General features: G+C 48.5%; 1 protein-coding gene across 2 annotated transcripts in view; it reads right to left on the reverse strand.

Annotated features, from left to right (window-relative positions):
* Nucleotides 1-253: 253 nt before the first annotated feature.
* Nucleotides 254-23,248, reverse strand: part of SMAD6 (SMAD family member 6) — a 76,498-nt gene continuing 53,503 nt past the window's right edge. For both annotated transcript variants that reach the window (XM_054565244.1, XM_054565243.1), the window contains exon 4: nt 254-1,200. In XM_054565244.1, the coding sequence (XP_054421219.1) occupies nt 659-1,200 (542 nt within the window). In that variant the 3' untranslated portion in view covers nt 254-658. The remainder of the gene's footprint in view (nt 1,201-23,248) is intronic.

A 23,248-nucleotide genomic window follows, 5' to 3' on the forward strand; every position in this document is an offset into this window, starting at 1 on the left:
TGTGGACACACTACAGCCATGGGCAGGAAGGAACAGCAGAGCCTCCCATGGCCTTAAGAGTAAATATATATCCTTCCTCCCATTTCAATTTTCTCCCTCTACTCTTTGTCTGGTGAAGGCCTTTGTCAAGTTTCAGGATGTCTCATGGGCCAGAAATCCACTGAAGCCCTGCATGTCCCTCTTTGTTAAAAAGAAGACAGTTTTAAGAAAGAAACTATAATGCGAATACTTTATTATCAACGAGTGACTGGTATTAGCTTTTTGTCTGGGCATTAATATTTCAAAAACCATACACCAAACCCAGGCTTTTCCACCTAGCTCTGCTGTATCATTTTCTTAAAAAAAAAAAAAAAAAAGAAGAAGAAGAGGGAGGAGGAGAAGAAAGAAAATATATCTGTATTGAAAGAATTATAAGCCAAAGTGCGTCTTTGTTTTGTCCATATACACACATTGCACCATACATAAATAATTACATTGTAAAAATGACTCCATAATTACAAGTATAATATATATTTCCATATAATATATAAAACTTTATATTAAATCTAGGTAGATGATATTTGGGGGTTTTGTCCGTGGGGGCTGTGTCTCTGGGCACTGCCCCCCCAAGGCGGGGGGTGGGGGGGCAGATGGCGGACCTCTGCCTAGGTGGCTGCCGCTATCTGTGGTTGTTGAGCAGGATCTCCAGCCAGCAGGGACAGGAGGTGATGAACTGCCGGGAGTAGCAGGGCCCCCAGCCCTTGGCAAAGCTGATACGGACGCTGTTGGGATCGTAGGGGCCATCGGCGGCATCGGGCTCAGGCCCGTGCTGGAGCAGGCCAGAGCGTTCGAAGTCGAACACCTTGATGGAGTAGCCAGGTGGCACCTTGCGCACGACGAGGGCGCGACCGCCAGGCGCATCCAGCGTCGGGGAGTTGACAAAGATGGGGTGCTCGCCGCGATTGTAGGCCCACACGCCATCAGGCTCCTTGCTGAGCAGGATGCCGAAGCCAATCTTGCTGCGCGTCCGTCGCACCGACTCGCTGCGCTGTTCCAGGTTGAGCTGGCCCAGGCAGAAGCCGCTGCCCTGAGGTAGGTCGTAGAAGATGCTGACGGCCTGGTCGTACACCGCGTAGAGGCGGCCCACACGCGTCCGGTGCTCCCAGTACGCCACGCTGCACCAGTGGCTCGGCTTGGTGGCATCCGGAGACATGCTGGCGTCTGCGGGGCAAGCACAGGGCGCGGGGTGTTATTTTGGGTAGGGAGTCGGGTGGCAGGCCCACGCTCACTGCTCTCCTGTGTGGGCAGCTGCTCAGATCCTGGAGCCCTTTAAAAACATCTGCTCTTTTCCTTGAGCTCACAGCTCTGAGAAGCAGGTGGGCACCCATGACTGCCTTGCCAGGTGAAGTGTACCCACACACGCCCTGGCCGGAGCTTTTTTGCACAGAGGGAGAATTCTGCTGGAGGCCCGATGAGAACACAGCAAGTCACTCTATGGCTCCTATTCTCCAAAAGAAACTGATCAAAGTCCAACTAAACCTGAGGGGGAAAACACTACTAACTCCATTCAGGAGCCTGAGTGAGGTCAGCTCTGCCTACTGGCTCAGCCCCACCTAGAAGCCCCAGAGCAGCAGGGTGACAGGACCCCTGACATCATCTTCTGTGCGAGGAGGCCCGCCTAGCTACCTAGCAGGAAGCTGTCGGCCTGAGGGGCCTCCTGCAGGCTGCCAGTTCGGCTGTGGCCTTGGACTGGGCACAGCTCCAAAGGGTGTGCCCCTCACCCTATGTCTGGCTTCAGGTCCCAGCCACAGGTCCCCAGGCCAGCTCTGAAGAGGTATCATTTTGCCTCACAGTCTCCGTCGAGGGCCCTCATGGTTCTAGCTGATTGGCCCTACTCCTGCCCTCACTGACCTGCCCGTTAGCCAGTGGGCAAAGAGACAACTCTGTCCTGTGGTGGAAGACCAAGCTGTGGACACTAGGCCAATCCTAGCAGATGGGCAGCCAGAAACACCCAAGCCATTGCCCCCTCCCCATCCGTCTATCTGGCACCGGTTAGGAGTTCTGAAGCACCACTCCAGCTTGGCCATAAAACTCTAGCACTGACCTTCTCACCAAACAAAGAGAATGCTTATAGTGCTCTCAGCAGAGAGAGGTGAGGAAGCAAAGCAGCTATGACGGGAGAACACTGGGCAACAGGACATGCAACAGGCATCCCGGAGTGCTTTCCGTAAGCTGAGCACCTTCTTCACAACAGTAGCGGTTTCCCTTTGTGATCACCGCATTTCACAGGGATGTGCCCTAACTGGTCCAGGGTACACACTAGTGAGTGCTGTAGCCAGCATCAGGGCCCAGCCATCCTCTAGAGAGGAGTGCAGAGACCCCCTTAACCCATGCACTGAGCAAGCCCCTCCCCTTCCCTAAGCCTCAGTTTCCCTATGTGTAACCATGACTGCTTTCATGGTCTGTAAGTCCTAGAGGTGCTTACCTACAAGCCTGTGAGTCACTCCCACTCCGCAAACAGAGAGCCTTCACTTCTCAAGAGCTCACTGCATAGTGTCACCAAGTGAGGGATTACTGCTATCCCCCTTTTTCAGATAGGGCTCAGAATCTGCCCCAGGGTGTAGCCATACCATTGTAAAAGGGAAAGAAGCAGTTTCACGATCAGAGTGTATGTGTGTGTGTGTTGGGTGCGGGGGGTGAGGGAGGGATTTAAGAGTAATGGGACTGGGGTGGGGGGATCCTCCTTCTCTCCCAGCTCCCATAAAGCTTTCAACCCAACACCAGGTGAAACTTCCTGTCCCTCTCCTCCCACCAGTCAAGCCAAATGCCCCCTCGGCATCTATACCACCACCCCAATCAAGACCTGTGTTCCTGGCCTTATGCCAGTGCCCCTCATAGGAATGGTATCCTGTGTTTAGGGACAAAGAGCTGCCCTAGGGCTCAAGGACACTGCCTGGGCCAAGCCTCACCTCCTACAGCCTCTTCAGTTGAGCAGACTAGGTAACACCTCATCAGGCCTGGGCTCCTGGCCAAGCCTTCCAAATTCCAGGAGATGGACTGCCGCCTCGGAAAAGCCCTCTCTGACCACTCCCTCCAGTGCAGCAAAAGGCTTAAATGCAGCTCCTCCCTTGGCCTGAGCAGGTGTCTGGGCTGTTGGTCAGTGTCCCTGGCTAGGCTAGACTCTCAGGTAGGAAGGGGTGGGTCTCAGTCCTCTCTGTGTCTGTCTGAAGGCTGCAGTATCCCTAGGGTGCTCTTGGTACATACTAAAAGGGAAAGAGGAAGGAAATAAAATATAGTTCAAGTGCTGGCACACTGTCCTCACCCCCACCCCGTATTGGAACCGGGCCCAGCAGGTGGGGCTGATGACCACAGGCCCAAGGGGATGGTGGGCGAGGACTTAGTCTCAGGTCTGATCCAAAAAATAAGCCAGCAGGTGAGCCTCCCCATCCCTAGGACATGGTGATCTCAGGGTCTCAGGGCTCCAGAGCTTGAGAGACCCCCTGACAGCATCTGAGGGAGCCCCAACACTTTGGACTTCCACAAACCAATACACAGTTTAACAGAGGGGCTGGGAATATCATGGGGTTACCACTGTTTTATTATGCCATGACATTAAAATCTCCAAGATCATCTCCTATCGCTAGCATAAAAGGTATAAGTTAATACTAACAAAACTACAAAAAGTATAATTTCATGCTGAAAGAAATCAGATTTAAAGTTAATACATTTAGATCAGCGATTTTCAACCAGTGTGCCACAAGAATTTTTAAAACATGCAATACCCAACTATTTAGTCTGGGTCACTGAGCTCTCTTCTTTTAGATTGCCAAATAAAAATATGACAACAGCCAATACAACAACAGCCATCCAGTGTGAACACCCTGTCCTGGATCATAAATAAATAGGGTCTGGCACAATAATGCCTCTTTTTTATTACATAAAATCCTTTTATTACAAAATCATAAGGATGCAATTCGGTAACATATCACATTCAGGCACACCATACAACATCTTAGGTGAAATGTTCAAATCACTCTGCATCTCATGCGAGACATTCACGTACCTTACCAACTCAATGCTGTTAACATCTGCTGAACCCTGTATATAGGTCACATAATATACTTGCATCTTATTGGTCATGTCGCATAATAAGGTTGCATCTGATTGGTTAATTCTTGGTAAAAGAAATCATTATACAGACGTATAGGCACCTGACTTTCTAAAAAGTCACTTTGGAGCAAAAAGAGTTGGTAATTACTTTTTATTTTTTGTAAATCAAAATTATACATATCTTTTTGTCTGGCAAAAAAATTGTATTTTTTGGTGTTGCAGAATTTTAGTAATTAGTTTATATGTGCTACAAGATGAAAAAGGTTGAAAAATTGCTACATTTAGATTATAGGAAATTTTCTTATTTCTTTCATCATGGACCAATGAAAACTTAGTCCTGAGACTGGCCTATGTGAGCCACTGATTGAGTCCTGTGTCCCTGTGCCCCAAAGATGGCGCCCCTGGGGTACAGGTTGACTCCTCCAAGGACATACAGCAGTGTGTGGCAGAACAGGGACCAGAACTTGAGATCCCAGAATTCTAATCTAATGCTTGTCACATGATCTAAATAAAGGTTTCAGAAATGAGATAGACCTAAGGCTTTCACCACTGACTAGATGTGTGGCTGTTCACAAGCCACTGAATGTCCCCAAGCCTTAGTCCCTCCATTTTGGAAAATAGGCTTATTCATAATTGAGAGCCTCACTTACATAGTTTATCTCTGGGTTTTCTGGAACTCCCAGTAGCAGATCAATTAGGTGCAGAAAGAAGCAACTGTCTGTTTATTGGTCCCAGAGTTGGCCCTGACCTTTCAGAGAACAGGGCTCCCCAAGGGTGTTAGGGGTCACAACCCAAGGTCACCACCATGAGAAGTGACAATAGGACAGTGGATGGCAATGGCCATTGCAAACTATAAAGGACTTTACAAATGTTAAAGTTAAGCTCCTAGCCTGGTGCCTGAGGAGAAAAAGATATTCCGTAAGTGAAAAGAATGAAGCAATAAATAACTGAATACCTAAAACAAAGACAAGTACTGCTGTAGCACTATTTCATTTCCCACACACATACATATGTACATACATATATGTATGAACATACGTACATACAGATTAGCTGACACGCTGTCTGCAAATGAGAAGGTAGGTGCCCCAAAGCTCAGGGTCCCCTCTGCACTTCCCACAGTTGCAGAGCCCCATTCCACCCACCACACCTCTCATCTGCAGCCTGAGCTGCCACTCTGGGTGCAGGGGCACAGTCTCTTGCAGAAGATCTTTTTCTTCTCATGGTTTCAAGGCTGTGGTCCGCCATCAGCCTAATTAGGAACCAGCTCCTTAATTGCAAATAAATGCCAGGGAGTCAGACCCGAATGAACAACATCAAAGATGACCGCGCTCTGACCGAAACTCCTGCTTACTACCCCCTGCTCGGGGCCTGGCCTAGTTCCCAGCCAGACTCTGGGTCTCGGCTGGGATGGTTCCGGGGGGAGGAGGAGAGGAGAGGCACAGTCTGGCGCTGATCTGGCAGGAGTCCTGCAGTCAGGTGTCCTGCCTCCTGGCTCTAATCAAGCAGGTCACCTCCCTCCTCCTGGCCTCAGTCTTCCCATTGAAACAATGAGCTCTAAATTTCTGTGATTCAGTGAACAATCACAGCAGCGCTACTCATCATCACCCAATCTTGGAAAACTGCCCAGATGTCCAACAAAATAATGGATATTATAGACTGAATGTGTGTGTCCTTGTCAAATTCGTGTGTCAGAATCCTAACCCCTAATGTGATAGCATTTGGAGAGGTGGGGCCTTTGGGAGGTCTTGAGGGTAGAACCCTCATGAATGGGATTAGTGCCCTTACAAAACAGATGCTAGAGAGCTCTCTAACCTTTCCAGCATGGAGGAGCAGCAAGAAGACACCATCTATGAACTAGAAATGCGCCCTCTTTAGACACCAAATCTGCTTGATCTTGGGTTTTCCGGCCTCCAGGACTGTGAAAAAAAAAATGTGTTGTTTAAGCCACCCAGCCTATGGGGTTTTGTTATAGCAGTCCAAATGGACTAAGATAATGAATGAATAGACAAAAATAAGGTATATCCATGGCAAAAAAACAAAACAAAAAAGAAACCAAAACCCACACACACACAAAAAAAATCCCAAACAGATACATAGATCAATGCAACAAAAGAGAGAGTCCAGAAATAAACTCACACCTATATATATATATATATGGTCAATAAATATATGACAAAAGAGGCAAGAACAGATGATGGGGTAAAGGCAGTCTCTTCAAAAAATGGTGCTGGGAAAATTGAACAGATATATGCAAACAAATGAAACTAGATCAACTTTTTACACTATATACATGAATAAACTCAAAATGGATTAAAGACTTAAATGTACAACTCAAAACCATAAAACTCCTAGGAGAAAACAGGCAGTAAAATCTCTGACATCTTTTTTTCTTTTTTTCCTGACATTTTTCTTAGCAATATTTTTTCTGATACAGCTCCTTGGGAAAGGGAAACGAAAGAAAAAATAAACAAATGGGACTACAATGAACTAAAAAGTTTGCACAGTAAAGGAAACCATCAACAACATGAAAAGATAGCCTACTGAATGGAAGAAGTTATTTGTCAATAATATATCATATAAGGGGTTAATATCCAAAATTTATAAAGAACTCATACAACTCAGGACCACAAAAACCCAAACAATCCAATTAAAAAATGGGCAGAGAACCTGAATAGGTGCTTCTCCAAAGAGGACGTACAAAAGGCCGACAAACATATGAAAAGATGCTCAACATCACTGACCATCAGAGAAATGCAAATCAAAACCACAATGAGATACCACCTCACATCTGTCAGAATGGCCATCATCAGTAAATCAACACACAACAGGGGGTGGCAGCAATATGGAGAAAGGGGAACCCTTGAGCACTGTTGGGGGGAATGCAAATTGGTGCAGCCACTGTGGAAAACAGTATGGCGCTTCCTCAAGAAATTAAAACTGGAGTTACCTTATGAGCCAGTGGTTCCACTTCTAGGTATACATACAAAGAAACCCGAAAACACTAACTCAAAAGAATATATCCATCCCTATGTTAATTGTAGCATTATCTGCAATAGCTGAGATATGGAAGCAACCCAACAGAAGAGTGGATACAAAGTTGTGGCATATATATACAATGTAATATTGGTCATAAAAAAGAAGAAATCTTACTATTTCCAACAGCAGGAATGGACCCAGAGGGTATTATGCTAAGTGAAATGAGTCAGACAGCGAAAGACAAATACCATATGATTTCACTTACATGTGGAATCTCAAGAACAAAATAAACAAACAAAATAGAAACAAACTCATAGATACAGAGATCAGACTGATGGGTGTAAGAGGGGAGAGGGGTTGGGGGCTGGGTGAAAAAGATGAAGTGATTAAGAAGTACAAATAGGTAGTTACAAAATAGTCACAGGGATATAAAGTACAGCATAGAGAATATAGTTAATAATACTGTATCATGCCAGGTGGGTACTTGAAATATCAAGGGAACACTTTTTAAAGTATATGGTTGTCTAACCATTATGCTGTACACCTTAAATACAAAGTAGTAATACTGAATGTAAACTGTAGTTAACTGAAAAAATAAAATTTAAAGAGCCAAAAAAAAAATGGTAAAAACCAATGAATTTTTTTTAAAAACGGTGTATCCACACAAATGGAACACCATCACCAATAAAAACAGACAAACTACTGAAACATACAACAATGTGCACCCCAAAAAGGTGCTGTTTGTTTCCATTTATATGAAATTCTCAAAGAGATAAAACTAATCTATGGTGATAAAAATCACAACAGGGATCACCTCTGCGGAGTGGGGATGACAGGGAAGGAGTAGGAAGGAACTTTCCGGGGAGATGGAAATATGTGATGTTCTGATTGGTACAACAGGAAGTCAGGTGTACACGTGGTCAAAAATCCTGACCTATATGCAGTTAGGAGCTGTGGATTTCATTGCAAATATGAGGACTTGAAAGAATTAAAAAAGAAAAGTGGCCATGTGCTGCCAGGCCAGCTCCAGTCCTGAAATGGCCTTGGCAGGGCTCTGTGGCAGCCCGGAGGACAGCCCCCGTGTTTCCAGGCTGGGTAGGGGTGGCCCGGCCTCCTGGTGGTACCCACATTCCTGCCACCAGAGGGAGGCGGATGACTGGGGTGGGCTGGAGGAGACAGGCCCACAACAGGCCCTCTCCCCTAAACTGGAGCAGCCCCTCTAACGGTTGGCATTCTTTCCTCTTGGCCCCTCCGCCCCGGGAGGGTGCTGAGAGCCCAACATGTAATTTTGTGGGGCTGCTGGGGTACCAAGGGGCCAACTACAGTCTGAGGAAGGTGGGGAGAGCCAAAATCCCAAGAAATCCTTTAGCTTCTTTGAATCGGCAGTTTTCTGTCAAAACAAAGAGCAGCAACGTTCCTGTGTGCTCCCCCGTGGGCCGCACGCTCCAAAAGCCTGCGCAAACACAATGCAGCCTGTTTTCCTTGTGATTCCTCCCTTTCCATTTGGCCAGACCACCCTGGACTCAGCCATCCTGTGAAGGGAACCTAAGATGTGCCCAGATCAAAAGTCTCTGAATCCCTTAGACTCTAAGGGAGCTACACGTAAGGCTGAGAGCACTTGCAGGCGGCCAGTTGAGTCCTGGTCTCCAGGGCCCTGGTGGCCCCTAAACCCCATGGTCCTCTGTGTTTAAAGCCTTTGCTGCACTTCACACCCTACTTGGGCCACAGCAGCCTCCCCGTCTCTCCCAGGGCTGGATGGAAAGGGTCAGCCCAGTCATACCTCTATGAGCAGGAAGCAAGGGCAGACCTCACCAAGAGCTGGGAAAAGAGACTCAAGAGACAGGCCCAGAGAGGTTAAGTGACTTACCCCTGGGTCACCCAGCAAGTTGGTATCAGAGCTAGAGGAGCCCAGGGCTGACTTTTCCAATTCCCTTTTTGCAAGCCAGGCTGGGGCCTCTGGACCTCCTGGAAAATGCCTTTCTTCTGTCCCATGTCATGCCTGTGGCTTCAAGTTCCAGTCCAACCGGCAGCTTTTTCATCTGCGGCTCCTAGGCCTGGGAATAATTACATGGCCCTGCATCTGGTTAACCTAACACCCCTTTAAAAGCCTTGTTTGCCCATTAGATAAGTAGTTTTTGTTATCAAACTTAAGGGGGGGAAAAGGAGTTTCCACTTAACCTTCCTTTGTCATTTTAAGCTGCAGAAATGGCTTTAGGTTTTACAGCAAGTCCAGAGATGCAGCATTAATTAAAGGCTCTTTTTTTTCTTTGGTAAGGGAGGGGGCAACCAGGCCTTTATCCACTGGGCTCAGGCAGTAAAAGCAGGGAAGGAATGTGCACGGGCCATGTTAATGGTCAACAGCTTAGACCAAGACTCTGTTGAACTCTTTCCAAAAGTAGGGCCCAGCTGACAGGAGTTTCCTCTTATTTGCTCCCCCCCCCCCCCCCTCAGCGCCAGCACCTTTGGCTCCTAGAGGAAGACAAGCTTCCAAGAGGAAGTTCCTAATCGGTCATTACATCATGGGCAGTCTGGCCACCCCTGCCGCCTGCACAAGGTCCATCTTGGGGGCTCTTTCAGCTGCTGGTCACCTGGGGCTAAGGACTTTGCTTCCCAGATAGACGAAGAGCTAGCTGTCTATCTGCTGGTAGAGGATCTTTACCCCAAGACAGGGAGTAAACAGAAATGCAAAAGGAGGATGACAGTAAGCAGAGACTGAGGCCAGGAAAGACACAGTACATGTGGCCAACATTCACAATTTTGCACACACAAAAACTCAGGCTCAGAGAGGTAAAGTGACTTCCCAAGATCACAGCAGAAGCGGCCATACGGCTAGGACTGACTGGTTGTCTGCCGCACAGGGCTGGATGAAGAGCACGGGCCCAGGAGCAAAACTGCCTGCATGTGAATCTCAGCTCTGCCACTCACCAGCTGTGAAATCTTGGGCAACTGACTTCACACCCACCCTGGGCCTCAGTTTCCTATCTGTAAAATGGGGATGCAATCAGTGCTTACTTCACAGGGCTGTTGAGATTAGTTTCAAGTGCGCCTAATAATGCCTGGTTCAAAAGAAGCACTCCATAGGTAACAGCTACTATTATTTTTACTAATACTATTACCATCGTACAGCTTTACCTCTATATATTACTTGTATAAATTATTTACTAGATTAATTCAGCCTGTATAGTTTCATGAAGGTATTTATATTAGGTAACAATACCTGCAAAGATAAGATGTGCCAGTGGAGTTGAGAACAAAGGAGAATCATAGTAGTAGTTAGCAGTCGTAGTGATAATAAAACAAACCAGACAATTGTAATAATAATAATAATAATAATAATAATAATAATAATAAACAACCAGCTGACATTTAATGAACTTTTACCAAATGCCAGGCAGAGTAAGAAGCACTTTAAATGCATCATCTCAACATACTATTAATCCTGTCATTTCCACTTTAAGATGAAGGAGGGGAAGCCTGAAAAACATGGAGCATATCCACAGTCCTCACCTAGGAAGTTGCAAAGCTGGAATTTGAACTCACGTCTCTCTAGGCCTAGAGACAGAGGACTTTGCATTACTCCAGTGGATGCAACCTGTGGGCTCAAAACCCCAGGGGACTGCAGGGTAAGGACACAAAGATGATAACCCAGCTATGTCCACTCCACGGTGGCACATGGAGGCTCTATAAAGACTTGGCATTAAAAGAGGTCCTTCGATGCGGCAATGCTGTAATCTTGGGACAAGGCTGCTAATCCTGGCTGAGTCGCTGGAGGTGGGAGGTGCCAGGTATTCTGTGCTTTTCATTGGTTCTCCCTTTTGAACTCTCCAAGCCTAGCGGTGGCATCATCCCCATTCTGAGGACAGACCCCAAGTCAGAAGCCGGCAGCTGTGCAGCATGGGAATCCCCACTGGCCGGCCTGACTCTGAGCCCACCCTCTCCCCACCAGGCCCTTGGTTCTGCCTCATCTGCTCCCTCTGCTATTTTGGGGAGTCTTCAGAGCCCCCAGCTCAGAGGGGTTTAGGAGGGATACTGGTATAGGATAGTCCGTGGCCACCCAGATGGGCCGTGACTGGCCTTCTCCGGGGAGACACCTGCTGAGCCCTGCAGGAAGGCCTTTCTTTGAGCCTTGGCGCCCTGACCCTGACCTGCTCAGCCCCATGTCTCCAGGGGAACAAAGCGGCAGCCTGGGCCAAGGTGGGTACGGTTTCCATTCTTTTATCTTGTGCAGTATTCAAACAAATTCTGGAAAGATGAACTCATCTTGCAACCTAACATAAAACAAGCTTTAGCTCAGGCCCCAACACACACTTTCTGGCCTCTCTTCCACAGACAATTTCCTCAGCACCTACGGCTCTGGTGGGCAGGGAGACCTGCCAGAGGAAGAAATCTGGGCCCTGCTTCTGTCAGCATCCATCTTCCCTGGTGCCCTGGCAAGATGGTTGCAAGTTCCCTGGGTCCAGGGAGTAGTGGCTTTTCTCCTCAAGCCCCAGTGCTTCAGACTTAACACCCTGCAGGCAGCTCCAGCCGCTGAGAGCCACACTCAGGCTGCCATCAGGCTGTTCTCCCCGATGAGAGCCTAGACTCCACACCAGAAGCACAGTTGAGGGCAGGGAAACCCCTGGCAGGGAGTGGAGTCAGGGGAGAATTCTAGTTCCAGCGCCCGGGGAGGGAAGGATAGCGACACACGTCTCTGAGGGAAGAGACAGTGATAAGCAGCTTATAAAATCAGCCTACGTTTTTGAGAAGGAACCCATTTCAGCAACAAAAAGCTCTGAACTTTGCTCCCATTCCAAGTCCTCTTTTGTTTTATCACAAAGTCAGACTCAGAGTGTTTGTTTGTTTTCTTACCCAGAGAACCACCCCACAACCCCACCCCAGAAGTGGGAAAGCCTGGCTTTTTATGCTGGCCCTGGAAAGATTTAAAACAACACATTGGTGCAAGATCATAAAGCTGGGTACCCTGGTCCCCAGGAAAGAAGCGGCAATCGTGAGAAGGGAAGAGGCCCCAGATCCTCCCTGCCTGCGGGGTGTGCACTGCTCATGGCCGAATTCCTCAATTCACACGCAAACCAGGCCTCTGGCTTGTTGTCCTGGGTTCTTAGCCGAGTCTGGGTTTTCATATTAGGCTTTCAGTGCCAAAGTTCACTGATTCAACCCAACTTTGACTTCCCTGTTGACTCCAAGACCACAGAGAACAAAATCGGCCGTTTGGGGGTTCAGATGGGGACAGCCCAGGCACACGTCACAGGGACAAGGATGCAGGTCCGTGGCAGATGGCAGTGTTGTGCTTCAAGGAACATTCCTGCCCTGCAGGTTCCCAGAACTGGGAGAATTTGGGGCACCTCCATTTTTCTTTTATTTCCAAATACAATTTGAGTTTTATTAGCAAACCTTCTGCCTCAGACTTCCACTTTGGACCCACTATAAAGTCATAAAAGCAGAGTACTTCAAAATTGCCCTTGATCTGCCTGTCTCAACTCCAAAGGGCAAGAACCCACCACACTAAGGCAGAAACATCCCAGGGGTTGACCAGGGATGTGACCCCCACAGCCCGGACCCTTCAAATCCCTGGCTTTACCATCTCCTGCTATCAGAGTCCCTTAGCTTTCTGTGCCTTTAACGCCGCACTCTGTGTGTACTTTGTCCATCCCACTCTCTCGCGATCTGTAAAGCTCCCTGAGACCACAGGCAGCAGAGAGGTGAACTGTTGCAAACCCTAACAGCTCTGTTGCTACGGGCAAGCAACTACCTACACCTCTGAGCGCCAGGACCAGCTACTAATTTGGGGGGCCCAGTGCAACAGGGCCCCTTGTTCAGAAATTACCCAAAATGCCAATGGTGAAAGCAGAGCTCTGAATTGAGCAGAGCCCCGCTCCACGCCCTGCCCCTCCCCAGCACAGGCCTGAGAGAGGCACACATTGCATGCCTAGGAAGCCGGCCCTTCTCAGCGCTGGCTTCCTCTGGCTTCATACCTCTCTCAGAGGGGAGGGAGAGATTAGTAAAGGGCCTAAAACAGGAACCGGCACTCAAGGAATATGAGTTTCCTCCCCGTTGTCCAATGTTTTCAGAGTCTCACTCAACTGGCAAGACCCCGTTGTCACCGCCTTAGAAAAGCCTTCCCCACCCAGTCCCTGGGTCTGGATCCCCTCTGTGATTCTCTCATTGATGCTGCCATCAGGAGGGTGTGTGCTCCACCCCACCCACCTGTGAGCAGGCTGGCCTAAGATTAGGCTGCACTCAGCTCTGTCCCTCCTCCCCTGGGACCTGGTCCTGTGCCGCCAGACAAGGGTGCTCTCAACAATGGGGTGCTGTTGAAATTTTACATTCGAGAGCTGAGAGGGCAGTTGAGAAATCATCAGGTTTTCCCTGTGTTTGAAAAAGGCACAGCAGCAGTACTGTTGCCACCCAACAGATGACACCACTGATGCTCAGAGGCCAGGACACTGAGAGGCAGGGATGGAGCGGTAACGCCCCTCCTTGCTGAGCCTCATGATGCAACCTGGCCATTGGAATACTGGAAGAACTCACTATGTGCAAAGTTTTTTTCAGTGGCTGGAAAAAAAAAAAAAAATCAATCAATCAATCAATCACCTAAAGTCTACTGTCACCTCAACTGGCAATGGGGGTGGGTTTAATTTCTCCAGCTTGCTAAGTCTATGAGGGTGAAAAGACAGGAAGCAGGACTCTGAATGGAAAACCCTAAGATTACTGTGGTGTGGCTGGCTTTCTTGTTTGCAACGCTCTCAAAAATAAGCTTCATCTAACACCAGCCTGTTGCTATTTACCAAAGAGACAGTATCATGTGACCTTTGCAAGTCAAATACTCCTGCCTTATTTACATTAAAGACTCTGGGATCAACACCCCCAAATTAAAGTCCCAGAGGTAAGGGCATTCAATTTTAAAATAATCCTTGCGTTAAATCATTTCCTTTAAAACATCCTTTTATAACACAAGGTACATAATCCATGCCTGTCTAGTGAAGGCTGAGTCCTCCACACTGGATTTTTCTTTTTTAAAGTGAGGGTTGTCTCGATCACTCTCATATATTTCTTTAACACCCAGCAGTGCTTTATAATGACCAAAAAGCTAGTACTGTTTGGAGAGATCATTAAGACACAATTAAACACTAGTAATTGCTGTAAAGAATGCAGTAACAAGAGATTTAAACGTTCCCTGCAAAACTGTTGCAAAATGACCCATGGGCTTGGCAAAGGCTCACCCCTGTGACCCAGTCTCTTGTTTGTGGCTGTGCTACTGTGCACAGTGGAAGCAGCTAAAGCTGCTTGGTGCCATCCGTGTCCAAGAGCCAGGGTTCCTGTAAAGGGGTGGCTTGTTTCATTTGGGGAGGGAGGTGCCGAGGAGGAAGAGGGCCAGTCACTCCGTCAGTTCCATCAGGCGAACAGGTGGACACAGCTCCACAGACCTGGGCTCCATGCCTCAACCCCAAGTCCAGAACTGGTTTCCAAAGCAGAAGGAGACCAAGCTTGGTTCCCACAGCCCCTGTAGCCCAAGCCGAGAAGATGGCCCAATCCCCATCAATGGTGATGGCGGAATGCCGTTTTTAATGGTAGAGGATTTTCTATTTCTCCAAGTCCATTCGTAAATGACCCTGTTTTAAGGTTATGGTATATAAAGCTCAGAGAGGTTGGCTGACTGCCTTGAGGTCCACAGGGTTAAACAAGAAAGCAAGATGGGGGCCCAACCACATCTTCTGAAGTAGAAGGTGCCTGCTCCTTTTACTATCAGGGCCTCCCCCGAGGGATCTTGGGAAGATGAGCCATCACCTCAGGAAGAGTTCCACATTCGTCAAAGTGATTCTTTAGCCTGTGTCTGGATACACTTGGGAACATGTTGCATGACTCAAGTCAATGCAGCAATAATGCAAGAGCGATGGTTATAACTGTCAACTGTGCTTCCGGCTGGTCTTCTATCCCCAAGGCCAACTTTTCAGCCAAGAGGGGCATATGGCTTGTTTTCCACGATCAGGTTCATAATCCTTGATTTCTTCTAGAAAAGACAAGGGGCCCAGGGAGAACCCATCTGATGGCAAAGCCCAAGTGCCTTCTAGAACTGCGTCCCCCTCTGTAGGGCTGTGTGCGGTCACAGGGCCCTGTATAATAGGGGGGAAAAGGAGTGTCTTTCCTGACTCACCAGGAAGTCTAAAGGGGCTTTTGGGAATGGCGGTTGAATAATTGTAGGTTGAGTAAGTCTACCTAGAAAGCAACATACACCTGGCATGTGTGGGCCTAGCAAACATTAGTGGGGATCCACCAAGTCATGACCCTGTGTAGAGCTGCTGGAGCTGCCCTTTCCAGCCATCCTATGTAAATCCAACTACCGTTGAGCACCAACTACCCACACATCCCATCTCATTTAACCCTGAGGACAATCCTAGGAGGCAGGTATAATTTTTACAGAAGAGGAAATGAAGGTTCAAGGAGATTAAGCCCCATGCCCAAGGTCACACAGCCAATTAGAATTAGGCAGAATTTGAACCCAGGGCAGCCAGACTCCACAGCCTCGGTCCCGTCCATTCCTCCATGCAGCGTGTGCCCAGGTAGCTTATCCCTAGTTCCAAAAGGCAGTTGGTGCAGCGGCTCTCCCATGGGTGTGACTCCTACCTCCTCCACAGAGGCTGGCGCCTGCCATGCTGCCCCCAACTCCTTCCTCCTCCCTTCCCCGTGGGCACTGCAGGCCGCCTGTCTGCATTCCTGGAGCACATGCCCACATTGGGCCCACTAAGGAGGATCCCAAGTAATTCAGCCCATAAATTATGGCCATTGTGAATTTCCCTTTTAGCCACAGGCAAAGTCAAACTTTTCCTTCCCCCACTGTAGTTAACCACTTTGTTCACTGTATCTCTCACAGCTCTCCCTGGCTGGGGGCCAGCTCTCAATTATTAATTAATCTGGGAGGCACAGGTTGCATTCCTGGCCACCTAACCACTTCCTCCTCAGTGGGGGGGGGGGGGGGGGGGGACCCAGGCCCTTTCGGTTACATCAAGCATCTCACAACATCCCACCCCTGTCTTGTGGCCATAAGCTGTGAGAAAGGACACTTAAAATCAGTTTAAAATAACTGCAGAAAAACCCAAACACCCAGAAGCCTCCTTTCCCAACTCCATCCTACAACGCCAATCCAACCGGCAGGGCACTATCATCCTAAAACCACAACATGCCTCAATTTCTGGAAGCTGGTGAAACTGGGATACGTTCCTCTGACCTGCAGGCTGCTTCTGTCTGTGGGGTGTGTGTAGGAAGGGGGTACCTGGTATGCCCTCCCCCCGATAATTCTCACTAGCCAGAAAGGGAGACACAACAAAGCAAAGAGGCAATCCAGAGGTCAGGCTGGGGAAGCGGCTGCCTCTAACTTCATGGCCCACTTTATCCTCACTGGATGGAGAAAATGACAGGCAGCTGGGTGAGTGGAGGGCAGGCGAGGCTATGGTTGAGTTTGGGTTTATTAAAGTCATTCAGGCATCGTCTGGGGTGGTAAGGAAAAGGATGGAAGTGTGAGCACCTCTTGATCTGAGCCAAGTATTTGGGAGGCCTTTACATGGACAAACACCCCCAAGGAGACCAACTTTGGTGTGGCATGTAGCCTCCATGATAGTGAGATCCAACTGTGAAATCAGAGCACAATTTTCCGAGTATCCGTGCTGAACCCTTGGGCTAAGTCGGATCTGAATTCCTAATTAGAAGTAATGCTGACTGGTCGATGCCAGGGCTAGCGGGACGAATGTCAAAGGTAAGACGTAACGTGGTACAGGACAAAAATGATAGAAGGAACATAGCGGATCATAAAAAAAGGATAAACATTTGCTGTTGCTGAAAATTGCCATCAAGTGACCTCCACCCCCCCTCTTTCTCCCACTGGGTCTGCACACCCCACCATTTGCAACCTCACCTGGAGTATCCACTGAGCCAGCCAATCAAGCCCAGGGGACTCAAATCCCTCGGGGGAAACTCTTGGAAATCTCATGTTTTATCTACCCCACAACATGTCTGCTTTTGATCTGATAAAACAAATGACTTGCTCCCCAAGTCTTCATATAATATTGACACCCTGGGGAGGAAGGAACACTTCTGGCTTCCCTTACCCTATGCACTGAGGCTTTTGGATAAAGCGCGCATACTGCCAAGATACATTATTGTACACATACAATAAAGTACTATTAATTAGGACTCATAAATCCAGAGTTTGTAATAATTCCGAAAGCAGCTGGGTTGATGTTAAAAAAAAAGCTTTGATAAACAAATGCAAAATATAAATAAGGTTCAGGAGAACTGTTTATTCTACTAGCACTGTATAAACAAATGGAATACCAATTACGAACTGCTCTTATCTGTTCACTAAAGCAGATCTTCAAATGACCTCTAACAGGAAACATTATCCAGTTAGCATCACAGTCCATAGTATTTGAAAACCACAGAACTTGGTTCATTAGACAGTATTCTTCCCAATCACCCACCCAATTCGCCTAAATTGGTGAGGAGTCACTGAGTTGTCAGTGATCCCTTTCAGTGTATCTAGAAAGGAAGCCGCCTGGAGGGCTGAACCTTCTGTGTCCCCAAGGCCTCCGGGTCCTTCTGTAGTCACCCAGGAAAGAGTGGGAGTCCTTGGCTCCAGCACACCAACGTGCCACCCAGTTATCACCATACCCACCTTAGAGAAGCAGCATTTCCTAGGGCATCTGGCCCAGGCACCCAGCCAACTGGGGCGTATCCATGTGACAGGCCCCTCAGGTGTCAACCCCAGTAGAAGAACCAACGACATTTATGGCCTCCTTGGTGATTTACAAATTAGCCAGGCCCCATGTCTTCTCCCAGGAAGAAAGCGACACTTAGAAGTCCAGGGAGGAGCAGGCAAGGTGAGAGGCCCACAGATAAGCTTAGGGAGTGTGGGGCGGCAGGACGAGGCCCCGGGCAAGTTGGGAAGCCAACCGTCAAGCGAAGAGGGTGTGTTGGGCCTGGCCTGCGAGGGACAGACTGCAAGGCCCCAGAGAGGCGGGCAGCAGGCCAAGCTGGAAATACCGAGGGCTGCTCCAGCTCAAGGGGAAGGCCCTGCCAAGTCGGGGAGGCGGCACTGATGGGGGAATGGCAGGTTCCGGCCGGGCAGGTCCCCAAGGCCACCAAGTCAGGAGCAACCGCCTGTGTCTATGGGCACGTGGGGGCTGGAACTGTGCCAAGGAGACCCAGAGCCGCCGGTCTCCCCGGGGTGCCTTTGTCCTGGCGCTACCCTGAAGCCCGCCAGCCTAAAGGCCCCTGAGGAAGGCTGAGCCCCTCCAAGTGGCACTGATCTTGGGCAGGTAGTCAGGCCCAGCCTCCAGACCAGAACATTATTCTCCCTCCACCTTCCATCTTCTAGTTTTGGAGGTGCTCAGCTGAGCCCCCTAAGACCGCTGCCCACTCAGGGCCTGCTGTACTGCCCTTGTGGGAATTTCAGGCATCTTCTGGATTACCAAGACCCACCGGGTGATAGAACCAGACTCAGAGGGCTCCCGAGGCCAGCAGAGGCTTCTCTGCTGTATCTCTGGAGGAAGACTCATCTTGTGAGGCAAGGAAGCCAGATGTTCTGGCAGATGCTTCTTCTCCCTCTTCCACCAATCCATTTGGGCTTCAAAAAGTGCTATCAGGTAAGACCAACAAAAGCACTGAGTCTGGGGCTTGCCACAAACATGCATCCTCCCACCAGGGAGACGTTCTGCCATAGACACCATGGGTTTTGTAGTTGACCCACACTTTGATCAAAAGGATCTTCGCCACATGCACAGAACCTGAGCATCTGCTTGGTTCAACCCTCTCCCTCCTCATGGCCTTTTCCATAAAACAGGCAGACCAACTCATTTATAAAGGCCCACCAAGAACCACATCCTAGCAGGTCGTTCACGTCAGAGTCTGACCATCTCTACCTTCCTGAAGCACCCCCTCCTGACCGCTCTGACCCAGCCACAAGAGCTGCCCCGCCCTGGCCTCAAACACGTTGGAGCTCCACCCTCAAACCCTGGAAGCAAATTCCCTGAAGGGAAAGAGTGGGTAGGATGTTTTCAAGAACCACTCATTGTGGGTTTGGGGTCCGGCCAACAGAAGTGCCACTGACATGCGAGAAGAACATTTGCTTAGGAGGCACCTCTCTCATGCTCACCAAATGCCTACTGTGTGCCAGGCACCTTGGAAACGAGGAGGCGGAAGGTGGAGGGAGAATGGAAGGTGGCCTAGGGGTGGCCTGACTACCTGCCAAGGTCAGTGCCACTTGGAGGGGCTCAGCCTCCCGCAGGGGTCCTTAGGCTGACAGGCTTCGGGGTAGCGCCAGGACAGAGGCACCCTGGGGAGGCTGGCGGCTCTGGGTCTCCCTGGCGAGGCTCCAGCCCCCTCGTGCCCACAGGCTTCCTGGAGGAATTTAATCCTGTGGCGAGGGAAGTGCTGGAGGCTGAAGTCAGAAGAAACTAACGGAGATGTCAAAGGAAATCAGAGAGACTCTTGTTTTTGTAAACATCATTCCTTCTGGTCAGTTCCAAATTATTTAGTGGGCTATACACACACACATATTTTGTCCCTCAAACTAGAATCGCCCTCCCTGAGATTTCCAGTCTGAGAGGAATAAAAGAAACAGCATAAATATTCTTTGAAGCTGGGCTATAGGAGGTGAGCACCAGCCCGGGCCTGGAGCGGACTGCAAGCCTGATGAAAGCCCCACTCCTCGTGAGTTCTGAGGGCCATTGCCCTACTCCCAATTCAAAATAGCCTCTGCCACCTGGGGAACCTACCCACCCCCACCCCACAGTGGGTCATGTGAGTGTCTTGGAGTCGAGCGTGAGAGGGGCATGCCACTCTTGGATTGGTGGAAACTGAAAATTACAGGGTGCTGTGGAACATACTAACAGCAACATCATGTTTATTTCCAAGAGAAACTGAGGGGAATCTAAAGGATTTTGGGGGAATTGCTAAATGTCAGGGCTAGAGATCATTCAGCCCAACCTCCTCCCTTTATAGAAAAGGAAACTGAGGCTCAGAGAGCAGAAATCACTTGCCAGAGCGTAGGCAGCAGGGCCAGGCCTCACAGCTAGGGCTCCTGTCTCTGAAGAATGACTTGGTCCTAAATACTACTGGGCTCAAGGAACAAATAATCCTCATGAGCCTGACCAACGTGAAATATTTTTGCAAAAGGGCCTGTTTGTTTGTTCTTGTGGGTAGCAGGGAGAGAGAGTCCTTCCTCCATCGCTGTCAGAACAACTCCCCGCCTCTGCCTGAGAAGTGACCCGCCCCGGCTGGCCGGCACCACCGCAGACTCTCAGGCAAAGGATGTGCGTTGCAAAAATGGGGCAAAGTTTCCTATTCTGAAGATAACATTGTAAGACACAGGAAGTCTGCAAGCAGAGCCTGCATTTCCAGAAGGTCTCTGCACACCCATTCACAACCGCTTCCATTGTACAGGGTTTCTAGAGATTTGAGGCTGGGGGATGGGGAGGGGAAGGTGGGGACAATGCTGGGAAGGGGCAGCAACCATAGCTCAGGTGAGGGTGCAGAGAGGGCTTGTGAGTCCCCCAGGCTCACTGGGCCTCCCTGAGGCTGGGCTTCTGCAACAGAAATATAAAAGGGTTAAAAGAGCTAGTGATTGCCCTACTTTAGGCCCTTGAGTCCAGATTCCCAGGCCCCGCCCCTGGAGATTCTGATTCATGGGTCCTGGGTGGAGCCCAGGAATCTCTGTTTTTAACATGATTTAAGAGGCCCCTTCTCTGGCTCTGATATGTCACCATCCCACGAGTGGAGGGTTCAACAGCCTGGCACGTTAGTGAGAGAGTTGGCTTCCTCGAGGGAGAAATGACAGGGGCAGGAAGGAGACCAAACCAAATCGACTTCCTAGAATGAGACGGATGTGGCAGTCCCAGCGCCAGGCTGGGAGACCGGCAGGGAAGGCGACACTCCGGAGCCACCATGGATGGCCCTGACTCAGTACATCAGGGTGTGTTTGAGGACAGGCCCTTGAGACAGCGTGTACCTCTGAGTGGCATTTGGAACCAAGGACCTCAGTTCAAATCCCAGCTCTGCCACTTTCTAGTTTTGTGTCTGGGAAAAATGGCTGTAACTACTTTGGGCCTCAGGTTCTCTACCTGTGGGATGGAACCAAAAGCACTCATGACAAAGAATCATTGGATGGGGACTAATGTGCTAATAGCTGACATGTCCTGCAAGCTCACCATTTACCAGGCATATCTAGTTCCCACAACAGCCCTAGGAGGTACATGTTACTGACTGTCCCATTTTACAGATGAGGAGAAAAACTGAGGCATCCTGACCAATCTAAGGTCACTCCGTGGTGAAGGGGGTGCTGCTGGAGTTCTCATTCAGTCCGACCTTTCTGCAGCAGGTAGGGAGGCTCCCCAAAGATGTTGCCCTCCTTCCACAGGTACTGCCCAGAGCCTATGCAGCACACAACACTGTTCCCAGGAGCCCAGACACGCCTCTGCTCTCAGAGTTCCGAGTCCAGGGGGAGAAAGAGACACTGCCCAAAAGAGCATTGTCAATAAAGGGCGGCAAGACAAGGAAAGGCGAGCTATCAGATCTATCTGGGGAGGCGGACGGCTGAGTGCCACTACAGAGGGGGTGGAAGGGATGGGATGGGAAAGTGGTGCTCCAAGAACAGACTGGGCAAAGGCACAGGGGCAGGAGAAGACAAGGAGAAAACAGTGTGCTGTGGCCAGATTACAGAACACAGAAGTGCTCACGGAGAAGGAGGAGTTTACAGAGGTTGGCTAGGGCCAGGCCATGCAAGACCTTTACTATCCAACTGGCTCTGAGCACTTGCGTTGTCTTGCAAGCAGAGGGAACCAAGGACAGGTGGTGGGCAGGGAGGGTCAGGGCCCCACCAGTTCTCCACTGTTTCATGGGTGCACATCCCAATCGACTGTTAGCTCATTAAGAGTGCCAACCCTGCTTACAATTGGGTGTGATTAGAACTAAAAGACAGGTGGATCTTAGAAGTGGGAAATTTAGGACAGTGCAAAGCATCCAACGTAAAGGTAACAAAATTTTGTTTTGTCTTGCCCTAATCTTTATCAAGCCCATTTAGAGACAGACAGGCTACTCTAGTTTAAAAAACAACAACAACAACAACAACAACAAAAAACACTCACAGGCTGACCAAAGACCTCACACAGTACAGTGAACAAGCACCTGTAAATATATACCTATCAACAAGTTTACAGAGTTGTTCCTAATTCTGTCTCTGTCTCTCTGTCTACTGGATCTGTCAACTTTTGAAAGCACTGTGTTATTAAAGTCCCATTCTTTTGGGGGCTTCTCAAGTTCTCTTTTTGTATCTATTTATCTGTGATTTAGATATTTCAAAGCTATGTTGGTAGGTATATAAAAACACTTACTTATTGTATCTTGCTGATCATTTTAGCTTTGCTCTATGCCAGGGATCAGCAAAAGTGAAATTTGGCCCACCATTTGTTTTTGTAAATAAAGTTTTATTGCAACACAGTCATGCTGACGGTTTTATGTGTTGTCTGTGGATGCCACAATGGCAGCATTGAGCAGTTGGGACACACTATGCACAGCCCGCAAGGCCAAAAATGTTTACTATCTGACCCATTACAGAAAAGTCTGACAACCTTCATCTGTATGAAGTTTGCCTCTTTGTTTCTTTCAATGCTCTTTTCCCTGGAATTATTTTACCTCCTATCAAAATTACTGCACTTGCTTTATTTTGCTTAGCATTGACGAGCATATCTTTTTTTCCCCATTCTCTTTAGTTTCAACCTTCCTATATAATTTTGTATAGATGTCTTTTTTCTACCTCTTTTCTCTATAGGAAATTCACATGTAACTGGATTTATAGAAACACAGTCTGAGAGCTTTTGTCACATTTATTGTCACTAGTGTTTGTACTTGCCACATATTTATTTTAAATCTACCATGCTGTGTTGCTTTTTCATACTGTTGACTTTCAGAGTAGTTAACTGTCAGGAGAAAAGTGGGATGACTAAGAAAAAGAGACTTCTGATTTATCAGTACACTTTGAACTTTAACAGAAAGAGGATGTAACTATATTATTTATGTAAAAACATATTACTTTATATTTAATAATAAAAAGGAGAGTTTTTAAGAACCAAGAGTCATGAATATACAAGGATCTGTATGATGAATTCTTCAGTCAACACAAGTTCTAGTCACA

Source organism: Pteronotus mesoamericanus, unplaced genomic scaffold, assembly GCF_021234165.1.
Source record: "Pteronotus mesoamericanus isolate MK-2021 breed Mesoamerican mustached bat unplaced genomic scaffold, CSHL_Meso_final contig_164, whole genome shotgun sequence".
NCBI classification, from domain to species: Eukaryota; Metazoa; Chordata; class Mammalia; order Chiroptera; family Mormoopidae; genus Pteronotus; species Pteronotus mesoamericanus.